This window comes from Numida meleagris, chromosome 8, assembly GCF_002078875.1.
Source record: "Numida meleagris isolate 19003 breed g44 Domestic line chromosome 8, NumMel1.0, whole genome shotgun sequence".
Taxonomy (NCBI): domain Eukaryota; kingdom Metazoa; phylum Chordata; class Aves; order Galliformes; family Numididae; genus Numida; species Numida meleagris.
Genome location: NC_034416.1, coordinates 2,474,036 through 2,494,663, shown reverse-complemented (window position 1 = coordinate 2,494,663; position 20,628 = coordinate 2,474,036). Strand labels below are relative to the sequence as shown.

At 41.2% G+C, this 20,628-nt stretch overlaps 1 protein-coding gene across 24 annotated transcripts in view; it reads right to left on the bottom strand.

The window, feature by feature from the left end:
* The window catches only part of TEX11 (testis expressed 11), a 29,800-nt gene extending 9,200 nt beyond the window's left edge, over positions 1–20,600 (bottom strand). For 7 of the 24 annotated variants that reach the window (XM_021406072.1, XM_021406071.1, XM_021406073.1 and 4 more), the window contains exons 1-21: positions 20,497–20,600; positions 20,302–20,414; positions 18,370–18,454; positions 17,094–17,173; positions 16,584–16,664; positions 16,382–16,501; positions 14,857–14,937; positions 13,358–13,752; positions 11,883–11,940; positions 10,677–10,772; positions 9,538–9,619; positions 9,046–9,124; positions 8,199–8,350; positions 7,415–7,500; positions 6,125–6,262; positions 5,332–5,434; positions 4,078–4,202; positions 3,246–3,331; positions 2,585–2,632; positions 1,825–1,865; positions 521–607 (exon numbers count right to left, since the gene is read on the bottom strand). In XM_021406072.1, the coding sequence (XP_021261747.1) occupies positions 521–607; positions 1,825–1,865; positions 2,585–2,632; positions 3,246–3,331; positions 4,078–4,202; positions 5,332–5,434; positions 6,125–6,262; positions 7,415–7,500; positions 8,199–8,350; positions 9,046–9,124; positions 9,538–9,619; positions 10,677–10,772; positions 11,883–11,940; positions 13,358–13,752; positions 14,857–14,937; positions 16,382–16,501; positions 16,584–16,664; positions 17,094–17,173; positions 18,370–18,454; positions 20,302–20,414; positions 20,497–20,527 (2,167 nt within the window). In that variant the 5' untranslated portion in view covers positions 20,528–20,600. The other 17 variants (XM_021406081.1, XM_021406076.1, XM_021406086.1 and 14 more) reach the window with 17 other exon arrangements.

The window sequence follows — 20,628 nt, the reverse complement described above, 5'->3', positions numbered from 1 at the left end:
AAGACAAGTAATAAAACAGAACCACAATCACACCATTCACCACTACACTCACCTGAACTGCCTAATACTGATTTTATCTACATAAGAATACGCATACTCAGTATTTGTTGCTATTTTATTATTGCTCTTAGCAGTAACTTTTTTCAGACACTAAAGAAAATCAGGATATTTTCTATTTGTGTGATCTTGCATTTTACTTCAGTAGCATAATCTTGGTAGCAAAGGGCTAAGCAGGAGAAAAATTATGAGCTCTGAATAGTTGTATCGTGGGCACATATGGCTCCTGTGGTAAAGAACAGTGCTAACTGCCCACAGACCTTATGCACACATTTGTCTGAGTTCAAATATGAGCCATATCAGGCAGTTTCAGAAGACAAAAAATGCAACAGACTAGTTAAAGCAGGCACTCCCAAAGGTGACACCTTTCATAACAAGCATCTTCAAACGTTCCCTTCCTCCTTAAGATCAGGCTACGTGGAGGAGGAGGTGATTCAGTTTAGATCTTAAGAGAGCAGCTTACCAACTTTTCTAAACCAGTGGGCTTCTGAAGTCCTTATGTCCCTTGTCAAATTCTCTTCCGTGAAAGGCTCAGCAAGTCTCTGGTGAGCTGCAGAGAATGTGTTGGTTAGTAGATAAGTTACCTCTTCTGAGCAGAATAAAAACATTTCCAAGTCTAATTACTACCTTACAAATACCATTTCTCCAAAGCTCCCATGTAATTCCTCATGAAGGGTTATTCTCACAACTTAAATCTAATATGCTTGACCACAAAAGCTTATAAAAAAAACATTAGAAGGTGCCTCAAACAGCTTTTGGGATAAGATATAAGGCTCCCAGTAGGTACTGCCTCTTCAAAGTTTATTGACACTGATGCTTAATGCAGAGTTTTACTGAATTTGCTCAAAAAATTGGGTGGGGATTAAATTTAATAACTGTTGCTTAAGGGTTTTCTTCAAGGAACCTTTATTTGTTTTACTTCTGCTGTTCATTCTCTTCTGTAAGTCACAGTCAAGAATGGCTAGTAGAGGAAAAGTTCCACAATTTCATTAACTTTATTTTAGAGACAGGAGGGAAAAGGTAGAAAAGATTTGGAAAATAAGATTTTATTTTGATGGGAAAGTCTTCTTCAAAACTCCTGTACATATTCCAGAGCAAACAAGACAATTCTTTTTTGACGGATGGCACAGATTAAAAGCAGCATCCAATTTTGACAAGTCTCTCCCGTCTTTCAGCAATTTGCTAATGTTCCTCCAAGTTTTCTAAACCTTCCAAGGCAAAAAAAAAAAAAAAAAACACCCAAAAACAACTTAAATGCCTCCCAAAACAGCTAAAACAGCAAACACCATCACTGGCATTTAACTAATGCCAACAGAACGTCATGCTGCTAATTCACAGTACAAAACCAAACTTCTTTTGTGGTAGCTCTGCTACTGAAGACACCAACTTGGTTCCTGCCAGTGCAGCCAGAGTAGGGACAGACACCTGAGGCCACTCAGGCTGCGGCTTCCACCCAAATATCTGCTGCTTGCACACATGGCCTTATGAAGTACTGATTTCTCTTTCCTCAACACAACTGCCCAGAAGAGCTTTTTGTCTGAGAGAGGCTGCCAAGCACAGGCTCTGCTAGGAACAGAACTCTACAAGCTTTCCACTGCAAAAATCGTTAGGACTGAGATCCATCTTCCCAGCACTGCTGAATCTCCAGTTTTAACTTGGGAAGCTGAGAACCTGGACTGGAATAAGGAGTCACTATGGACCTAACCACATCATAAGACTTTCACAGATGGAAGAACTACAGAAAATGTAAACGAAACACAAACGTACCCAAGGTCAAGTAAGTCAGCATTGACTTGATGTCTTTATCTCTAAAATGGAAGAAAAATCAAGTTTTAGATAACATTTGATTTTCTCACAACAGAACATATTACTGATGTGGGAAGACAACAGCTCCTCAATTACAGATATGATCATTATTCTGACAAATATATCAGGCATTAGCAACTTCCAGCATTTGAAGATGCAAAAGGAGTGCTGAGGGCCTGCAAAAGGTTTTAGCGCCCTGCAGCAGTGAAGGTCATTGTAGAAGTGTAGGAGATTTTTCAGTCCTTAGGTTGCAGCTGGGGGCTGCAGTTTGATCTTCTAATCTCACTGACATTCCCTGTTTTCTTGCCAGTCAAACCCCAGCAGTACAGCTCTCCTCCTTCCATGCCATCACACTGTTTGCAAAGTGGCTAGCCTTCAGCAAGGGAGGCCTCACTCTCAAGTTCTCACTCAGAACTTCTGTAAGATATCTCAGCCTAGTTTCAAGGTTAAAAAGAATGCTTAGCTCATTATTCCCATTAAACAATAACTGACCATTTAGGCAGCGATAAAATTGGAATGCAACAAGCAAGTATTTAAAGGAAAGGTTATACAAGCAGATGCCTCTATATGGCCTCATTAGTTCAAGGTGGGCAGTCATCTGGGTGGACTTTCAACTAGCACAGAAACTAATCTCTTGATTACTCTAAGAAAAAAAGTATATATGTTACACTATTTGTATAATTTATCTACCATAAGAATACATTTTTACAGGTGTCCTCACCTTTTCTCTTCTTTCTCTACTTTTGACAACGTAAGACGAACCAAACATCTGAATACAGGAAAAACAACAGTGAAGAAACAAGACATTTTTTTCCAGCAGTGTTCTTTGTCCTCAGGTGTCAGGAAGGATCTCACTTCCTTCTTTATGCCATCAGCCCACGTAACCCACAAAAAGAATTTGGTGTCAAACTGAGGAGAATATTTTAATTTTTCCCAGCCCATTGTCTTATTTTATATACCACTGTGTTAAATCAGGTAACAGAAAGTAAATAAATGTACTTTCATAAAAGTCTTAAACAAAAAAAATGGAAAGAATAGGTCTTTCTTGTAGCATTTGTTTTATAAGAGTGATGGAATATTTAAACAAGAAGATATCACTTCAGCAAGGGATACAAATGAGCTGGTATTTTCAGCATACACGCTGCCACAATCTCATCAGAGCTGCTGCTGGTCATTTGTTCAAATCGCAGCACAGTCATAGAACTCAGAGCTTGCTTGGAAAAGACTTGAAATGTACACAGACACTAGGAGTCAGGGCCTGTGGAACATCCCTAGCAACAAAAACACTGCTAACTCAGCTCGCATCTACTCTGTTTTCCATTTTCCTCAACAAAATAGTTTATGCTGGAAAGAGAAACCAGGTAAACATCTCGAATCCTCACTTTAAAGCTGCAAAGACTTGTCGGCAGTCTTGTGAGTGTTCGGACAGGTACTGCAAAGCTCTGACAGCCACAACTTGTTGGTCATTCTGAAAAGAAATTAAAGCACATTTTGTATGAAGTGGACTAGCTCCGTTTCCACAAAACAAAACAACAGAGAGGAAAAAAAAAAAAGAGCAAAAGACCTTGCACAGAGTTTCTGTCAGAGTTGAAAGAAAACCATAAGGAGAGATCATGCAATTCCTCGTGCAAAGAGCCCAAAGCATCAACAGGATCAGTACAGGCTGGCAAGGATTTCATGATGCAGAGTGCTATAAAGCCCTATGAAGCATCCAAATGCCTCTTCTACTACTGTCACTGCCATCAGTCAGTTCAGGCATTGCTGTCACTGATCAGTGATTTCTTTATGGAGGCAAGGAGAGCGACAAGTGATTTTTCAGTCCTTCATCGTTGCCTCATGTAATTTTGTACAACGGTTCCTCTAGCATTGCAAAGAGAAAATCCCAGAGGTAGAAAAAAATGTAACATTTTGCTGAAGAGAATTTTACAGAAATATGCCATGGCATTTCTTGATACTAACATTTACAATTCAGAATCACTTATTTTCCAGAAAAATAAGTATATATTAAAATAACAGTTTATTCACATATGAAGTCAATTTCCACTCTGCTTTACAGAACACATTTCAGAATATATAGTGAGATTTCGGTCACACAAGCATTAAATACTTCAAAATGCATGAAATAGAAATACTAAAAGTAGGCCAGGTTACAGAGGTTCCAGCTGTCCTACTTACAGCAGTAAGGCACAATAAAGACAGTGTTATCTGTTGTACCTCTAAAGCGATTTGGGCAGCTAAACTCAGGAGGTTAGTGCCCATACTTTCATCCACTATCAGCTTGTCTTCATGTTGAGATGGCTTTTCTGCTAGCTTCCCCATTTCAATAATTGCTTCCACAGCTGAAATACACATAGAGAAAAATCAGCTGTTGGGGTCTTTTCTTGCTTGGTTGGTTGGGTTTCTTTTAGTGGAAGCATTGGGAAGGTGCAAAGTTCCACTGTTTTAATAAGGCTTTAGATACAACTTATGAAAGGCTGTAATTTTATTTTTTTGCATAATAAGAACAATCAAGACAGGAAAACCTGACCATAGCAGCACCTCTCCACAACTATGCATTTCTTCCCAGAGGTGCCAAGAAGCCATTCCAAGCTGCTAATCTAAGGAAATAAGGCTGCCACACAGATGAAACTGTATCTCACATTCTTAATTTTGTTCTGCTAAATATCTTTTTGTCGCAGAAGACTTTCTTTAATATACTGTCTGGGCATGCTTCCAAGCTCCCACCTCTTGGTTCATGTTAAGGCTGCTGGTGCTTTTATGCTCCTACTGTGCTGTGGTTCCCACTCTGTATTATGTGAGCAAATTAGGCTGTCATTTAAAAGACGTATAGAGAACAATTAATTGGCACAGAATTCATTGAAGAATAAGCTCTGCGTGTTACTCTGTATTCCAGTTAAGTATAGACTACATTTCTCAATTTTAATTATTTGAGCTAAGATTCTCATTAAAACATGAAATGGTAGAAGAATCTACAGCCATATGTCATTCTGTAAGTCAGCTCAGCCAGCTCATGTATTTTCTAGTAACTTCAGGCTCTGCTTGACCAGAGAAATCAAGAGCAGCAATAACAGTTCAGCTGAAGTTCATCTAGCTCTGTAACATTTTTCCACCTGTACATACTTATAAAAGAATATTAGAAATAGCAAGTATACAGTGATTCTCACCCTGGGATGCTGTTCTAGCTTTTGCCCACAAGATTAGAGAATTCCTAGCCAAAGGCTCCACCTAGACAATATTCCATGTGTGACAACAGACTCCACACACATTACATGGTATGTGCAAAAAACCATCCCCCTCTGACAGTTCAAAATCTACAGCCTGACAGCTCCAATGATTTTACAGACCCTTCTCCTATCTTCTCTCTATTATGTCTTTCCCAGAATTAACAGTCCACATCTGCTGAGTATTTTCTACAACACTCAACACTTCTGATTGTTGTAGTGGACTCTTTTATCATTCAAGTTCTACCTTTATCTGTATCATCCTCCATCACTGCAATCTTATAGACACTGAATTGAGTAAAGATGCTGTTTGGATCACATCTTTCTGCTTCTTTAACTGCCTCCTTAGCCTATACACAGAAAAGATAGGAATTCAGTACAATGTTGCAACAGGAGAGAGCTAAAACTTGTCATGGTTTCATTACAGATGTTTATACAATTACTGAACAAGTTTGGTTTGGCAACAACCCCCCAGAAAGAAGAACGATCAGAGCAGAAGATAACACCAAGGGCAGACAATGACTGTAATGAGGAAGAAAGTGATTCCTCAATTAGAGCCAGAGAATTAGAAAGCAGGAAAGGCCCTGTGAGAATGCTGAAAGATTAAACTCCCTTCTGCCACTTGGAACTGTGAAGTTCAACATCCCCAAATTAGAACTTAGACAGGGAATGCACACGCACTTCTCTGCAGAGGTGAGGGCTAACACGTTGTTGTGGAAAGTTCTAGTATGACACGTCAAATATTTCTCCTGCTAAGGTTCATCTGTCTGGAAGGGAGGATGGCCCCTAACCTGAGAAGAAACCTGATACACCGAGGCATGGTAAGACAACCTGTGGATTGTTTCTCCTATTAGAATGAGGGGTGATAGAAGGGGCCCCCAGAGCAGCAAAGATAAATGGCGTATCTCTCAGATCACGAAATACAGGCAAAGATAGTTACTCCTCTCAGTGCAAAAGAGGTACAGTAACAAAAATGTAAATTAAGTCCAAATGATATGGATACAAACATGAAAGCAATGTAATTAAATAAATAAATGTACCTTGTCAATTTGTTTCAGATGAAGATAGCAGGAAGCCATATTTCTCTGCAACTTAGCTAGATTCTGATCTATCTGCCCAGGTGTATAGAAGCTGACAGAATAGTTGTACCAGTTAAGAGCTTCAGAATAGCTTTTTGCCTAGGAAATTAAAAAATAAAGGGGGAAGGGGCATGATTAAATGGTCTGTTTTCCTAAATTAAACAAAGCCATCAATAGGAAACGAAAGATTTAGATAGTCGAGTATTTTCTAGTGCAGTCTTTTTCCCAGAAGAGCAGGCACTGGTCCCACAGTGCAGGCATATTCATCAGGAGAACAGATATTTTACCTGTCCCTGCTCTTCCACTACTCTTATGGCCATTACAAAAAAAAGGAACCCCAGACTGGATTGTTCATTGGTCTGATGCAGGAAGACAGATGCATGACCAAGTACAAAACAGAAATATTATTAAAAGAAAAAAAACAAACTCACTCTTCATGACACAAAGTGAAAGAAAGTAATAGAAAAGATGGAAGCTTTTATTCCATTTAGACATGAACCTTCATGATACTAGGCTGAAGAAGGTACTCTCAACTATGATTCAATTTGGACAGAATAGACCAAGGAAACTGTACTTGGGCCAATGAGTCCAACACTAAGGGAAATTCTCCTTTGTGTAAGTAAGCCATGCTACTCATACTGGTGGAAGAAAAGCAGTAAAATGGGTATGAATACAAATTTTAGATTCTGGAAGAAAAGAGACACATGAAATCAAGCTCTTGAAGAGCTTATGCCTAGCAGAAAAAGTGGTTTTGAAACACAACTTTTTCTTTTCCCCCATCAGGCTTTCCTGTGATGAAGCCTGTGATGTTTGGCACTGATGCTGGCATCAAATAAATTTAAAAGAAAAAACCAAGCACCGTAAAGCAATAACCAACCATCAGAGGGCACGAGCTGTAAAACAAATGTCTCAATGTAAGGAACATTTCAAGGTTTTTTCCACCCTTCCCAGGGCACAACCAGAATGATGGGCTACACAGGTTCTGTGGCTGATCCATTCACAACTGTTCCCATTTACAACTGTTTAACTCGATTATTAACTGTTCCCATTTACAAACCTGGAGATGAGCCTACCTGAGGGCTGATGTTTTAGTGGAAAAGAGCACCTACTGGGATGAAAACAAAACTAGTTCCAAACAGAAGAGGGATTTCACTAACAGCTTACCCTCTAACCAAAACCAGACATACCAAAGCCAGAAAAAAAGATGTTCGTTTTCATTTATACAAATAACAACACTACACGGTTCCAAACCTCATAATGTTTGGCAGCTCTGTCCCACAAGATGATGTGCAGACGGTTCAAGGTTTCGGGCAACAGCTGTTTCCCAGTATAGTGACCTGAAAACATACAGCAAATCATCACTTTACAAGAACTTTAAGAACCACACTGAGAGAACTGCCTATGGACTATCTAAGATTAAGGAAGCCGTCCCATTGCCTAAAACAGGAAACAAAAGCACAGCAATAGCTTCATCCAATACCCAGTGCTCCATATCTTGCTTCTGGAAAGAAAAAGGAGCGAGCAAGAGAGAAACTGTTTTCATGCTTTGATGATGACAGTGTGGCTTTTGCACTTAGCTAAATGCTACATAAAGCACAGTCTGATTTCATATCACAGTCAAAAAGCACTACTGTGCTACAGGTGCACAGGACCTGAAAAAGAACCTATAATTCAGCTGCTCAAACAAGGCCATGCAGTCTGTTTTAATACTGACAAGCAAAAATACATTGAGGTGGATGGGCAAAGTATTAACATCACGCAGAATTTCTAGCAAATGTTTATGTTCCCACATCCATCAATCTCACACAGCCTACACTGAGAAGGAAGAACTGCTTTAGCAAGTGAATTTAGCCTTAAGCTTTATCGTGACTGTCATTCATTACGGAAGTGAGAGTTGCCATGCAAAGGAAACAGAAGGGAAGACAGACACAAACAAAAAAAAGATGAGAATATATTAAAAAAAATAAAATCAGAATTCAAGGCTAGCTAATTAAACATAGCTTTCAGTAAATGGCAGCAAAACAGGGATACAGACCTATAATAATTTCTTCAACCTTTTGCTTAGCAAGCAGCTCCCTCTTATTCTGCAACAAGAACTCGATGTAGAGCAGGGTGACTTTTCCAAAGTCAGGTGAAGCTTCAAATCGTTCAGCAACAGATTTCAGAAAATCAAAGCCAACTGATTCCCTGTTCAGAACGACAGAATTTTAAGAGGCTGTGCAAAAAAGCTGTTAATTTTCCATTCTAAAGAGTAACATTCACACCATTCAGTATGGTTCTCATTGGTATTACTGGCACACAACCACACCGACAGAGTCAATCAAGGTATGAATGCACCATAGCTCATCTATTCTGCAGTTACTTCCTATTAGCACATGCTTGTTCTATAGTATTCACAAAACAACTTGCATCTCACAATGACAGAGTCAGAAATTACTACAAGATAGAAGTCTATATGCTGGTAATCACGATGGAACATTCAACACTGTGAAAGTTCATGCCTCTGTCTTGCAGTTTGTTCATCCTCATACTGTTTTTCACTGGGATTCCAAAATCTTTAATTCTCAGTGTTGGTTAGTTAAAACAGGGAAGAAAAATATAATCCCAGACCCATGGCAAATATTAAAAACTGCGTGGTTACAAAGTAAGGCTACAGTATTGCCAATCACCACTAGACACAGTTTCTCATCCTATTCTGCTGCTGTGACAATATGTATCACCTTGCCACTGCACAGATAGGCTGCCTCTCAAAACTGTTTCCCTGCCTCTGTCAGTTTTTATTTAAAATGAAGTGTCACCACATAATAGATGTTCTTTGCTTACAGAGGAGCAGCTACAAAGCCCAAATATTGTGTTCACTGCACTTAGTGATGCTTTCATACCTTCCATGCTCCAGCAGCAGTTTGGCAGTATTCAAACAGAAGTCTAAAGACATCTCATGGTGCTGGAATTCTGCAACAGCTAGACAGAACACAATACTGCTGAGATTATTCAATCAACTTAAAACACACGACTGCTCAATGCGTGGTCTTACAAATTCTTCAGGGGAAAAGAAAGAAAATGGTAGTTCTAAAACCAAGGAAGAATAAGACACATCCATTGTGCTTTGACTTTCCTTCCTCTGTCTCACAAGTAACACTACAGAAACGTGACAGACTGACAGCCCTGGAATTCTAGGCCTGGAATTCCTCTGCTAACACTGGCTGTCATGGCCAAAATGCCAAATCAGAATTGTGACATTTAGCAGATGAAAATTCCTCTAAAACATTGAGGTTGTTGTTGTTTCTTTTTCTTTTCAATCCGTTTACTCAGGCTGCCCAGCTGGATATGCAATAGCATGACTTCCCCATGACACCTACACAGAACTGTGATACCTGAGCTGATGTCTTCATCTGATGCTCCACTCTTAAGAAGAATTTTAACTTTCAGAAAAAACCCTGCTGGGTGCAAGTTCTCCTGCACAGGGAAAAACAATCCATTGCTCAGACATTCTGCCATTAGAGCAGAGCAACAGTGGGAACAAACAGAAATAATGAAGGCTTTGTACTACAGCTTTCATAAAAACCGCATATATCAGACTTCAGAAGAAAACTTTTCTTCTTGTTTTCCACATCCGTATTAGTAAAATACACACTATCAAAACACTCTTCCACTTCAAAAAGTTTTCTGAAGGAAACTACAAAATGCAAACTGCTTGGGTGCAGTAGTAACGTATGACAGGAGTGATTTAAATGCACTGCCACTCACCCTGACCTCACCAGCATACTCATCATCCCTGCCTGAAAGCTTTACAACCGTGCTGAAAACTGAATTGGAGCTTTCACTTAGAATAGGATTTTATACTTAGAATCTGTGTTGTATGAACCAAATAACAGAAGTTTAAGAATGGTCAACCAAAACCAAACTGAATGGTTTTAAATTTAAGTTACTTCAGTAAACTGAAGACACAGAAGAATGGAATTAATCCCATTCCTTACGTGGCAAATGGAATTTCTATAAGAGCATAACATCTTAGTGTAGTAGCTGCTTAGAGGTATATGAACTTCCTTCAGCTACAGCTCTTTTTTCAGGGTCCAGAAGAAAAACAGTCAAGCTAGCAAAGAGAAATAGTTCAATTAATTGTTTAAAATAAGGCTGCTGTTTGCATGGAACTCTCTTTGCTACTTGCTCAAACATTTGTAAAGGTAACGAGATGGGGACTCAAAATGTAGTATGGGATGTCCACTGTAACCCAAAGCCAGACCCAGTTTTCACACCAGTCATTTAGTCACAGCATTGTCAGAGGACCTCACTCTTAACAGCACCACAGGGCAGCAACACAACTCTGCATCTACATACCGAGCTGCACTTCTCTCAAAAGGTACAAACATCAAAATACACTCAGGAGCATGAAAAGCAAAGCAAAAACACCTAACTCAGCTGATCTCAAGGAAAACACCGGTGGTCTATATTATGTTAGTAAATGCTTGAGTTTCAGTTATTGCACGCCACAAATACAAAAATGCATCACCACCTCGTTTGCCAGGTTTATAGCCTTCAGAGCCTTGTCAAGATACAGATTGCAGTCCCACTCGAAATAGGCCGTAGCCAACAATCGCAGCACTTTCGCCTGGAAGAAAAAAAAAACCCTAAAAGTTTAAATCCAATCTATATAGCAGGAAGCACACATGAACACATATACAAACCCAAAAGACTTAAATCTTAAGGCCATGAGATATAAAGCTCTTTCAGTTAAAAGAATGTTTGTCTGACAGCAGAAATACCAAGTGATTGCTCAGCTCTGAAGCCTGAGCAGCAGTGCTGCAATCCACGCAGGACACGAATCAACCAGAGAGCTCAGAGAGCAGAAGAGTAACGAGGACATTCAGAGATGTGGGGGAAAAAAAATCAATGAAAGAAGAAATTAAATGAACAGGAGCTACAAACAAACAAACAAACAAAAAAAAAAAAAACCACAAGAGAATGATGGCCTTCAAACACGTCAAATATGTGAGCGATTCATCATCGAGTGGCCTGGGTTGAAAAGGACCTCAAAGATCATCGAGTTTCAATCCCTCTGCTGAGTGCAGGGTTGCCAGCCACCAGCCCAGGCTGCCCAGAGCCACGTCCAGCCTGGCCTTGAATGCCTCCAGGGACGGGGCATCCACAGCCTCCCTGGGCAACCTGTTCCAGTGCATCACCACCCTGTGAGTGAAAAACTTCCTCCTAATATCCAACCTACATCTCCCGTCTCAGTTTAAAACCATTCCCCCTTGTCCTATTGCTATCCACCCTCGTGAACAACTGTTCCCTCTCCTGATTGATATAAAGAGAGTAAAATTTTCTCCATGTGCATTTTGGGTAGCACTAGGAGTAACAGGCCTGTGGGACAGACAAACATACCTCAGAAATGACACAGATGTATGTAATGATGATTTGAAAGAAGAGGGAGGAAGGAAGAAAAGATGGCCTCTCAGAGCCTAGCTGAGTCTTATTTTCTATAATTAAATCTCTGTGAAACAATAGATTCCAATGTGATCAAGGGCACTTAATAGTGACTCAGCTCTCAGACCGATGCTCATAGCAAGGGGATTTGCAGCTTTGCCAAACTTCATAGCAGACAGTACTATAAGGGAGGCCAGAGAATCACGGGTCAGATTTGGCACAGTAGAAATAGCTGTACTGGAATGATGGTAACAAAATCCTCCTATCTGCAAACAGCAATTTCTCTATTTCTTACCTGCATTTCTTTCCCGATAGAATATTTCATATCCATCTTCCCAATGTCATAACTCTGGCTACCAAGACAAGGGAAAGTTAAAATTACATGTGATGACAGGGATAAATTCAGCCAGTCTTCTGATACGTGCAACATTCCCATCCTTCCCCACCTCTGAAGCACTTAGAAACCTCATAAATCACACAAACTAATCTCAGTACTCCGCCTTACAAGAGAACTGATTCTTTTTTTCTGAATCCTCATTTTAAGAACCGTACTCAATCACTTCCTTCACCCTATTGCACCACATTCTCTAATATTTTCTATTTTGGTAGGCTCTATCACTTTTAGCTAAAGGTGTTTTGAGGAGGTAAAGGTTCTCACTCTCACCATACACAGAATGTATACGGGACCCAGTCTCAAGATCATAGAGAATCAGTAGCACAAAAACAGGGCCTGGAAGCCATATGGAAGTCATAATTCCTCACTCATTTTCTGCATGTTGCATGACAGCACCAAGGACCACCCAGGGAAAAGGCACTGGTAATTCCACAAGAGAAATTCCATGTCAAATGGTGCAAATTAAGCACTGCTAATAACGTTTGTTTCCTAATCTAATACGCTATCTTATCCCACTAGATGGAGCTAAATCTCTATATCCGGATAAATATTTGCACTTGGTGAAGGCTTATTTCCTCCTCAAATTTTGTCAGTAGGACTCAGCATTGAATTTTCCACTAGAACAAAATATAAAATAACCTCTGAAGCACCAGCTGTAATTAATTCTAAGCATTTCTAAAAGTACTCTTTGATTGCGTATGTGACCATAACTATTTTGAATGAGATGCGTTGGCATTTGTTTCCTTCTGCGTATGTAAAACAAAAAGAACAAGAAGAAATAAAAACAATTCTCCTGACCTCGGTATGAGGATACTTTTCCTGATTGCCTAAAGTCTTCTTCCTTAGCAATGACACATTTCTTACTTGGATGCTGCCCAAACCATCCCTAACTACTCATTTTTCACCTTGATGTTTGTGTCTTTCATCAGTCAAGGCTCTGCTGTCAGTGAAGCAATTTTCCTTCCTGAGAAACTCAAATATTCCTTAAAAAATATATACTATTTGAAATAGAAAAATTCTCCTACATTTTTCTAAAGTTCTCGAATTCCTTCACTATTGTGTTTAAGGGGCATGAGATCTGGGAACAGCTTCTTCATAAAAGCATTCTATTCAGAAGGAGCATTAAGGAGAACCATGGATACGACTTCCACATGGGAAGGAGGCTTTCATTTTAATGACATGAAAATCAATGTGGAAAACAGACAGAAATGTCAGGCAAGAGAGCACAACAGGCTCTAAGTATTTGCTCAGTCAGTCTGGCCCAGCGTTCTCATATTTTCAAGCAAACTTCTGCTCTCCCTTGCTCCCTCCTCTCCTTCCCACAGAGTCTTACATTACAAAAGCAGGACATTATTTTGGTTGCCTTTTCACCTTACCTGAGCCAAAAGGAGCTCTGTTCATACTTCTTACAGTCATAGGTTTCCACCCCGAAGTTGTAACAGAGGATTGACAGGTAACGGGTCTGCAACAAAAGGCAGCTGCTTCTGTAATGTTCTCGTGGAATCATCACTAGATCTATGGCACTCAGCCTCGTGTTCTTTAAAACACTTTTTACTTTAAAGATACATCCGCTATGATCGCTTCTGACCTTATCTGAGAGGGCAGTATTGAACATGACTAAAATCAAATCACATTGTTCTGCGGGAAAGCGAAGCGATGTTAGCCAGTTTAGGACAGGCCAACCAGAATTCTCCAAATGCATGAAGTTGAATGGTTCCACGAGAAGCCAAGCTGAAAGCTCTAGAACTGTGTAAACTACACGAAATGAAACCTGAGAGGAAAAAATGGAACGTTACAACTTCGTTTTCCAAAATGACTAGCAAGCCTTAATTTTGCACCATTAAATGAACAGAACTCCACCTCCTGCATGATAGCCCTTTATCCAGCACGCACCTTTGCGTTATAAGAGGATGATCCACGCTACCAGTTTGAGGAGAAAAATGGTTTTGAATGCTTGATTCAGAGTAGACGCTTTTTGCTTTAGCAGTCAGCCCTGACAGCATCTGTTCATAACAAGTTGTCTTTCAGGGGAAATGATTTGCAGCCGTCATGTTTGCAGCTGCCCAAAGAGCAGACAGAGAAGCGTTTTCAATGCTAACAGACTGCTGATATTTGCATCCATTCCACCCCTGCAGTAGCTGTCTTTTCAAAGCACAAAACGCTCTCCTTGCGAGGGAATTCAAATCCTCAGCCAAGAACGAGAGATGTACAACAGCATCTTGCTTTAAACTGATTTATTTCTGATCTCATGGCAATCCAGAGACAAAAGCGCAGATTCAGTGCGGGTGAACAAAAAATGATCACTCTCCTAGCTAAAATACAGTGAATGACTGCGTTTCAGGCACCGTGCATAACACAAAGCATTCCCATCAACCTGGCAGCTCTCTGAACACTAAGCGTTCCCATAGCTTTGCAGCTTCATTAGCATGAAGATTAGCACCGAGGGTAGACTTGCATATCAAAAACCTGGCAGCTCAGCTCCTCTCTGGGCCCACCTGTTTCCAGACAAAAGTTCACTGGTAAAAGTAAAGCAGCAACACACAGCACCAAGACTGCAGAAGAGCAGTGCCATATTCCATTTAGAAATCCTTCTGCCTTTCTTGATTATTTGTCTTCACGTATTTTAGCATTCGATTTCAAATGATAAACCACGAGCAAAAGGAAAGAATAAAAACTTTGAAGGAAAAAAACCTGTCGCTTTCACGCAGAATCTGCAGTAAGAAAATCTCAAAGAAGCAAAAAATACAGAAGACATAAAGAGTTCTCTGAATATGTCTCAAAATTTAATATAGCGTAAGTGTATATTCTTTAATATATGGAGAGTTAAACAGATCTTCCAACTTTGGCATGATAAAGAAGGAATGATTTCACTAACCTCTCTTGGCAACCTCATCAACATGTCCTTGCAGCGCTGCACACATTGCGTTGCTTTCTGAAAATCCCCCTGAGCAACTGCCTAAGGAAGCAGAACGTGCCAACAATCTGTAAGTCATCTACTTGCCTCCGAAATTTGTTACAAGACTGGTTCTCTAAAAAAATAAGACTTGGATTGTAGGCCTTTCTCGCATTCAGAAAACCCAAGTTTGGGATGAGCTATCTGGTGCTACAAGAATTCTGTATGTTTTTATATGCTGAAAGTCAACCAGGAGTACCCTGCAGCCCACATATAGCGTGAAAGGGTCAGACACATGGCACCAACTCGTTCAGATGTCAGATAACAGCAAATCTTGGACAGCTTAGCAAATCTTGAAACGCCTCTCCAGTAATTTAAGGTCCTCTTTTGTCTCCTATTATCAACTAGAAGTTAAACGAAAAATTTTGGCCGCTGATTTGGTCTGTTTAGGGAAGCCCTCAATAATTTTGAAGACAGTAATCCCCTCCTGGATTCCGAGATCAGTGCTGTTATCAGCAGATGGGAGCAACTGAATTATCTCACATGTATACTCATATGTCTGTAATAGTCTGTAGTATTCACAAAGTACTCAGAAACTTCAGTCAGGCAGCAAAAGTCAGGACAATGCCTCTCAAAACACAGAATTTCTGAATGACATACTTTGAATTATTTTAATCTGGCTTGTTGATCCCCTAGGAAAGACTCAGCATATTTTCAAACGTCTCTCACGTTCAGCTAGGAAAATTTCAAATGTCATGGAACTCATTATTTCTAAGCCTTGTCATTTTAAACCAATTCTCCCACTGTTTCAAGCCCTTATATGTGAAAAGCAGCATGAATTGGGTCATGGAAGAGAGGGTATCCATGTATAGGAAGATTTCAATCCAATGACATTGAACAGTAATACCTTTGAGTATATTGCTCATGAGTTTTTAAGAATCAAGAAACTTGTAAGTTAGAGAAGACTTTGGACACGTGGCTTGTAATATCTGCCTGTTAGATATGAACCTTGGCCACTGCCAGCACCTTCGTATACTTTTCAACCAACCAAGCTGCAAACACCAGCACAGTCTGATGGGTGCTTTGAAATGATCAGTCCTGCTGCTTACACGTCACACAAATGCAGTTTTGGGGACCCAGGCTCTAAGCCAGTACTATCCCCTTCCTTTGGCAAGCACAGGTCAGCTTTGGAACTGACACATGATTCAGAAAGGCAGCTGAGCTGTCTGTTTTATAAACACCCGTGCTAGCCAAATTAGAGCAACAAATCTGAACGAGAAGATACAAACGACGCAGCAGAAACGGCTGTGATAAATTAGGCAAATTAAAAATCATTACATTACTGCAACACAATTCAAACATCGCATCTGATATCTTCCATCTAAGCAAAGGAAATATATCCCTCAGCAAGTCTGCAGTGCCAAGCATTCATACACCTAATGAACGAGTCAGAGCTTCCCTCTGTACCCCCTAGGGGCTCATAAGGAAAGCCGGGAGGAACACGTACTGATTCAGCCTGATAAGAGAGCACTTTGAAGAGGTCCTTCTCCACATCAGCTTTGCACACATGAATATCTGCTTCACCATCGCCCTCCTTCCGTAATTTCGCATACAGTTTTTCTATGCTCTGGAAAACAAAGCTTCAGCATCACCCATGGAAGTGGCAAATGGGTGTGTTTGTAAGGAACTCAAACCAGAAAAGAACTTACATTCATGGCAATCTCTAGGAATCCATCAGCAAGATCAGCTTTGCCAATATCTATCCACCCTTTACCAGTTTTCATTGACATCTGAAGGAGAAAATGATAGGTGCTTTGTGAAAATCTAGTCACTTCCAGGACAGGCCGTGTTAGATCTCTTCTTATTGATGCACATATCCTATGCAGGAGAGCAGCATTCCAGCTCTTAAATTTGTCACACTTGGACAATCTAGACACTTCCACACTTGCAGCACAAGGCTTATGGTGCCCCACTGTACAGCACTGTAAGATATTGAAATAAATGAATATGCTGCTCTTGCAATATTTTAACATACGACAGAAATGTGGTGCTAACTGCATCGACTCAGCAAGGCATCCCTGTGATAACATGGGCCCACGTTCAGCATGCATCTTCTCTACAGGCATATCTCACTCACTTTCCAAAGTAACTGCAATAGGTTTTTAAGGTTTCCCTTAGCAATCAACTTTACTGCACTGCTCACCTGCTGTCAGCCTTACCAAAATCTGCCTCCGAATAGTTCCCTCTGGAGGATCGCTGCCTTCACAAAGGCACACCAGCCTACAAGCAACAAATCGCACTGCAAGAAAGTAAGGCATATCTTTCTAAGTTCCTTTTTGTTGTTGATGCTGAGAAAGTCAGGCCCTGCCATCTCCTAAAGATGGTTTCATTTTTAAATTATGAGAGAGAAACTTTTGAAAGCTTCGGAATTAAAATTTGAGTCAAGCTGCTTAAAACTGCTTTTCGGGCATCAAAAAGAAAAAAGAAAAAGAAAACCACCCCAAGATATTCTCCTCAAAATGTCTATTAAACTCTTTAGAGAGAGTTTAAGTTAAAGACATGGTATTCAAAGACTTAATTACACTGCAGGTGCTCACAGTAACATGTCTTGAGCACCTCAGAACAGCCTTCAGCAGAATAGGGAAATCAAGATTAATAATCTTTATGTTTTCAAAGTAAAAAGCACAAGTATTTTCTGGCCTTGTTTCTACACTGGGGATACACACCACTTAATGTATTTAAAACAGCCTCTCCCTGGCCCTTCAGCTGTGATACAAGATCTGAGAACATTATGTTCTACAACAATTATCACTTATTTTGTGTAAACTTACCCTTTTCCCTTCACTTGACATCACTTACATGATGCAGATTATACTTAATTTTAATTGCTGTCCCTTCAGACAAAAACGTAGGCCAGATACTGCAACCCTGCAGCACCACATCAAGAACTGCTTGACAGCAAAGACCAAAAGCTCACTTTGCTTTCCCCCAGCCCCACCCCTGGCTCCAAGCAAACCTGCCAGCTGTAAATAGATGGCTAAGGCAGGGCAGTGAAAAAAGGATTTACATTTTTTCTGTATATAAATACAGTTAAGATAGTCACATTAAAGAAACAACCTCACTTTTTAGAAGCTGACAGTCAAAAAGTTACAGTGTTATGCCCACACATTCACAGGCTTTAAAAAAATAGCATTAAAAGGCAATGCAGAGTTTCCTTTGGAAACATCACCTCTTCATTGATGCTCTGGCACAGAAGAGGGAATGACAAAAACACCTACACCAATTCTATGTCACAGAGAAGATCACTGTTACAACAGGGTGATCCTTCCCAAACGGTTTGTGTAAGCCTAGCTGTACAGTTTTCTCTGCCTAGACCCTATCTGCAAATATCCAAACCAACCTACAGCACCACGTATGTACCTGTCAGCAAGGAGCTTTTCCTTTTCATGCTGCAACACACAAACACATTTAGAAAGGAAAAGAACGCATACGTACATTTAGCTCTTTGCTCATCGCTGATGACAGAACCCGTGTGTTTGGTTACAGCCCAGTTCCACAGGCTTATTGCACCCTCTTCGAGCTGAGAAAGAGAATTCCATTTGATTTAATTTTGTCCTAGGTTTGGATTAAATTGAAATTTACTCCTGGAAAAGTTACCATCTTTCGTGTTTAGCACAGCTAAAAGTTTGGACTATTCTTTTTTTACAGATCAGGTATTCCAAGAGACTGGTAAGCAGCTGGCAGGGATCACACACTCTTTTCACAAGCACATTTCATAACATATACCCAGTCTTCTAAAAGACTACTTCCCATCCTCTGAAAATTTGAGAGTGTCTCTAAGATGACGAAAGTAGGAAAGAACATGGCTGCAAATCAAAGGCTGACACGACCTGAAACTAAAAAGAGCTAATGAATCATAAGATCAATAGCAGCAAGCACATATACGCCATGTCATCCATCACTGCCTTCAGCTCCAATTTAAAGTTACACAAAACAGCAAATTCTGTATGAGAAGTGGTGGACTTCAGAAACATTCAAATATGTGCCTAACCAAATCCCATTAATCTGTCATATTGCTGAAATAGCCTAACATATGCTTCTGTCAAGTCCTTCCCCAAGCCTAGCAAAACATGACCTGATTTACCCTATCCATCTGGGATGAAGTTTTCTCACAAGCATTCATACATACAAAATTTGTGCCACAGCACATCACCGCATCCAAAACACGACTGATTCACTAGCAGCTTTCAGAATACATTATGTACATTTTAAACAGATGTTGCAAAATTAGAAAGGACTGGAAAAGAGCTGTGAGGATTGTGTCAGATTTGAAAATGCATCTGTAGTAAGACTTGAACTCCTTTGCCTGTATTCACAGAATCATGGAATCATTTGAGTTGGAAGGGACCCTTAAAGGCCATCAGATCCAACTGCCTGCACTGAGCAGGGACACCCACAGCTCCATCAGGTGCTCAGAGCCTGTCCAGCCTGACCTTGGGTGTCTGCAGGGATGGGGCACCACATCTCTCTGGGCAACCTGTGCCACTGCCTCACTGCCCCTATTGTAAAAAGATCTTCCCTACAGCCAACCTAAATTTCCCTTCTTTTAGTTTGAAACAGTCTTCCCTTATCCTGTCACAACAGAACCTGCTACAGAGTCTGTCCCCTTCTTTCTTACAGCCCCTGTAGGTTCTGACATGTCGCTGTCACCCCTCCCCGCAGGGTTCCCTTCCCCAGCTGCACAGCCCCTGCTCTCAGCCCGTCCTCACACGGAGGTGGTTCCACCCCTGGGATCATTTTTGTGGCCCTCCTCTGGACACGCTCCAACAGGTTAACAATATGAGGGAGCTTAATTATTTTAAGTACCTACACGGAGAAACTTCTGATGTTATCAGACAAAGAACAAAAGCTACTGACTAGGAACTCTTGTTAAAAAGATGATGCAGTCTTGCATAAAGGCAATAAGCTCTGTTAACCACCCACCCCAAAGGGCTGTGGGTTTTCCATCAGTCCGTTTCCAGAATTGATGCCTACAAGCAGGCGCTTGCTTAACTTGAAGAAATGTTATAGCCCATTTTATTGCATTTTTATCAGGGTTCAAATTAACAACCTCTCACTTCTTTAAAAGCCATTCAGGAAGAACCGAAGGCACCAGCTTTACGCTGCGTGCTTCTTTAGACAGCACTGGAAATACTCCGCATTGTGACACACGCAAACCCATCCTGCTCCTTGTCACGCATTTACACACAGCACTTCGCTCGGAACCGGCACGCCGAGTTCTCTCATTATACACAACACTTTCTACTTCATTCCGGCCGTTCACGCCGCCGGGTTAACAGACGAAAGCACCGAAGTGCTTTGGCGACAAGCCAACGGGGCTGAGCTCCGCAAGCTCCGGCGGGAAGGAGGCAGTGAGCAGCGCTCTACCTCCGCCGCGCTCCCGTCCGCCTCGCACAGGGCCCCCGCCACCTGGAACAGCTCCTCGGTCAGGGCCGCGATGCGGGGCGGGGCCTCCTGCCTCAGCAGCTCGCGGAGCAGCTCTGGAAGACAAACCCAGAACGGGGTGTCAGGGAGCGGCCACGCAGCGGCAGCCTCAGGACGAGGATGGAAAACGGACGCTACCTCCCACCGCGGCCAGCCGCCCGCCCACCATGGCTGAGACCGCCCCTCAGCGCCGCCCGTCCTGAAGACAGCGCATGCGCGTCGCCCGCCGCGCGCCGCCTCACTGCATGCCGGGAGCGGAATAACGCGCGG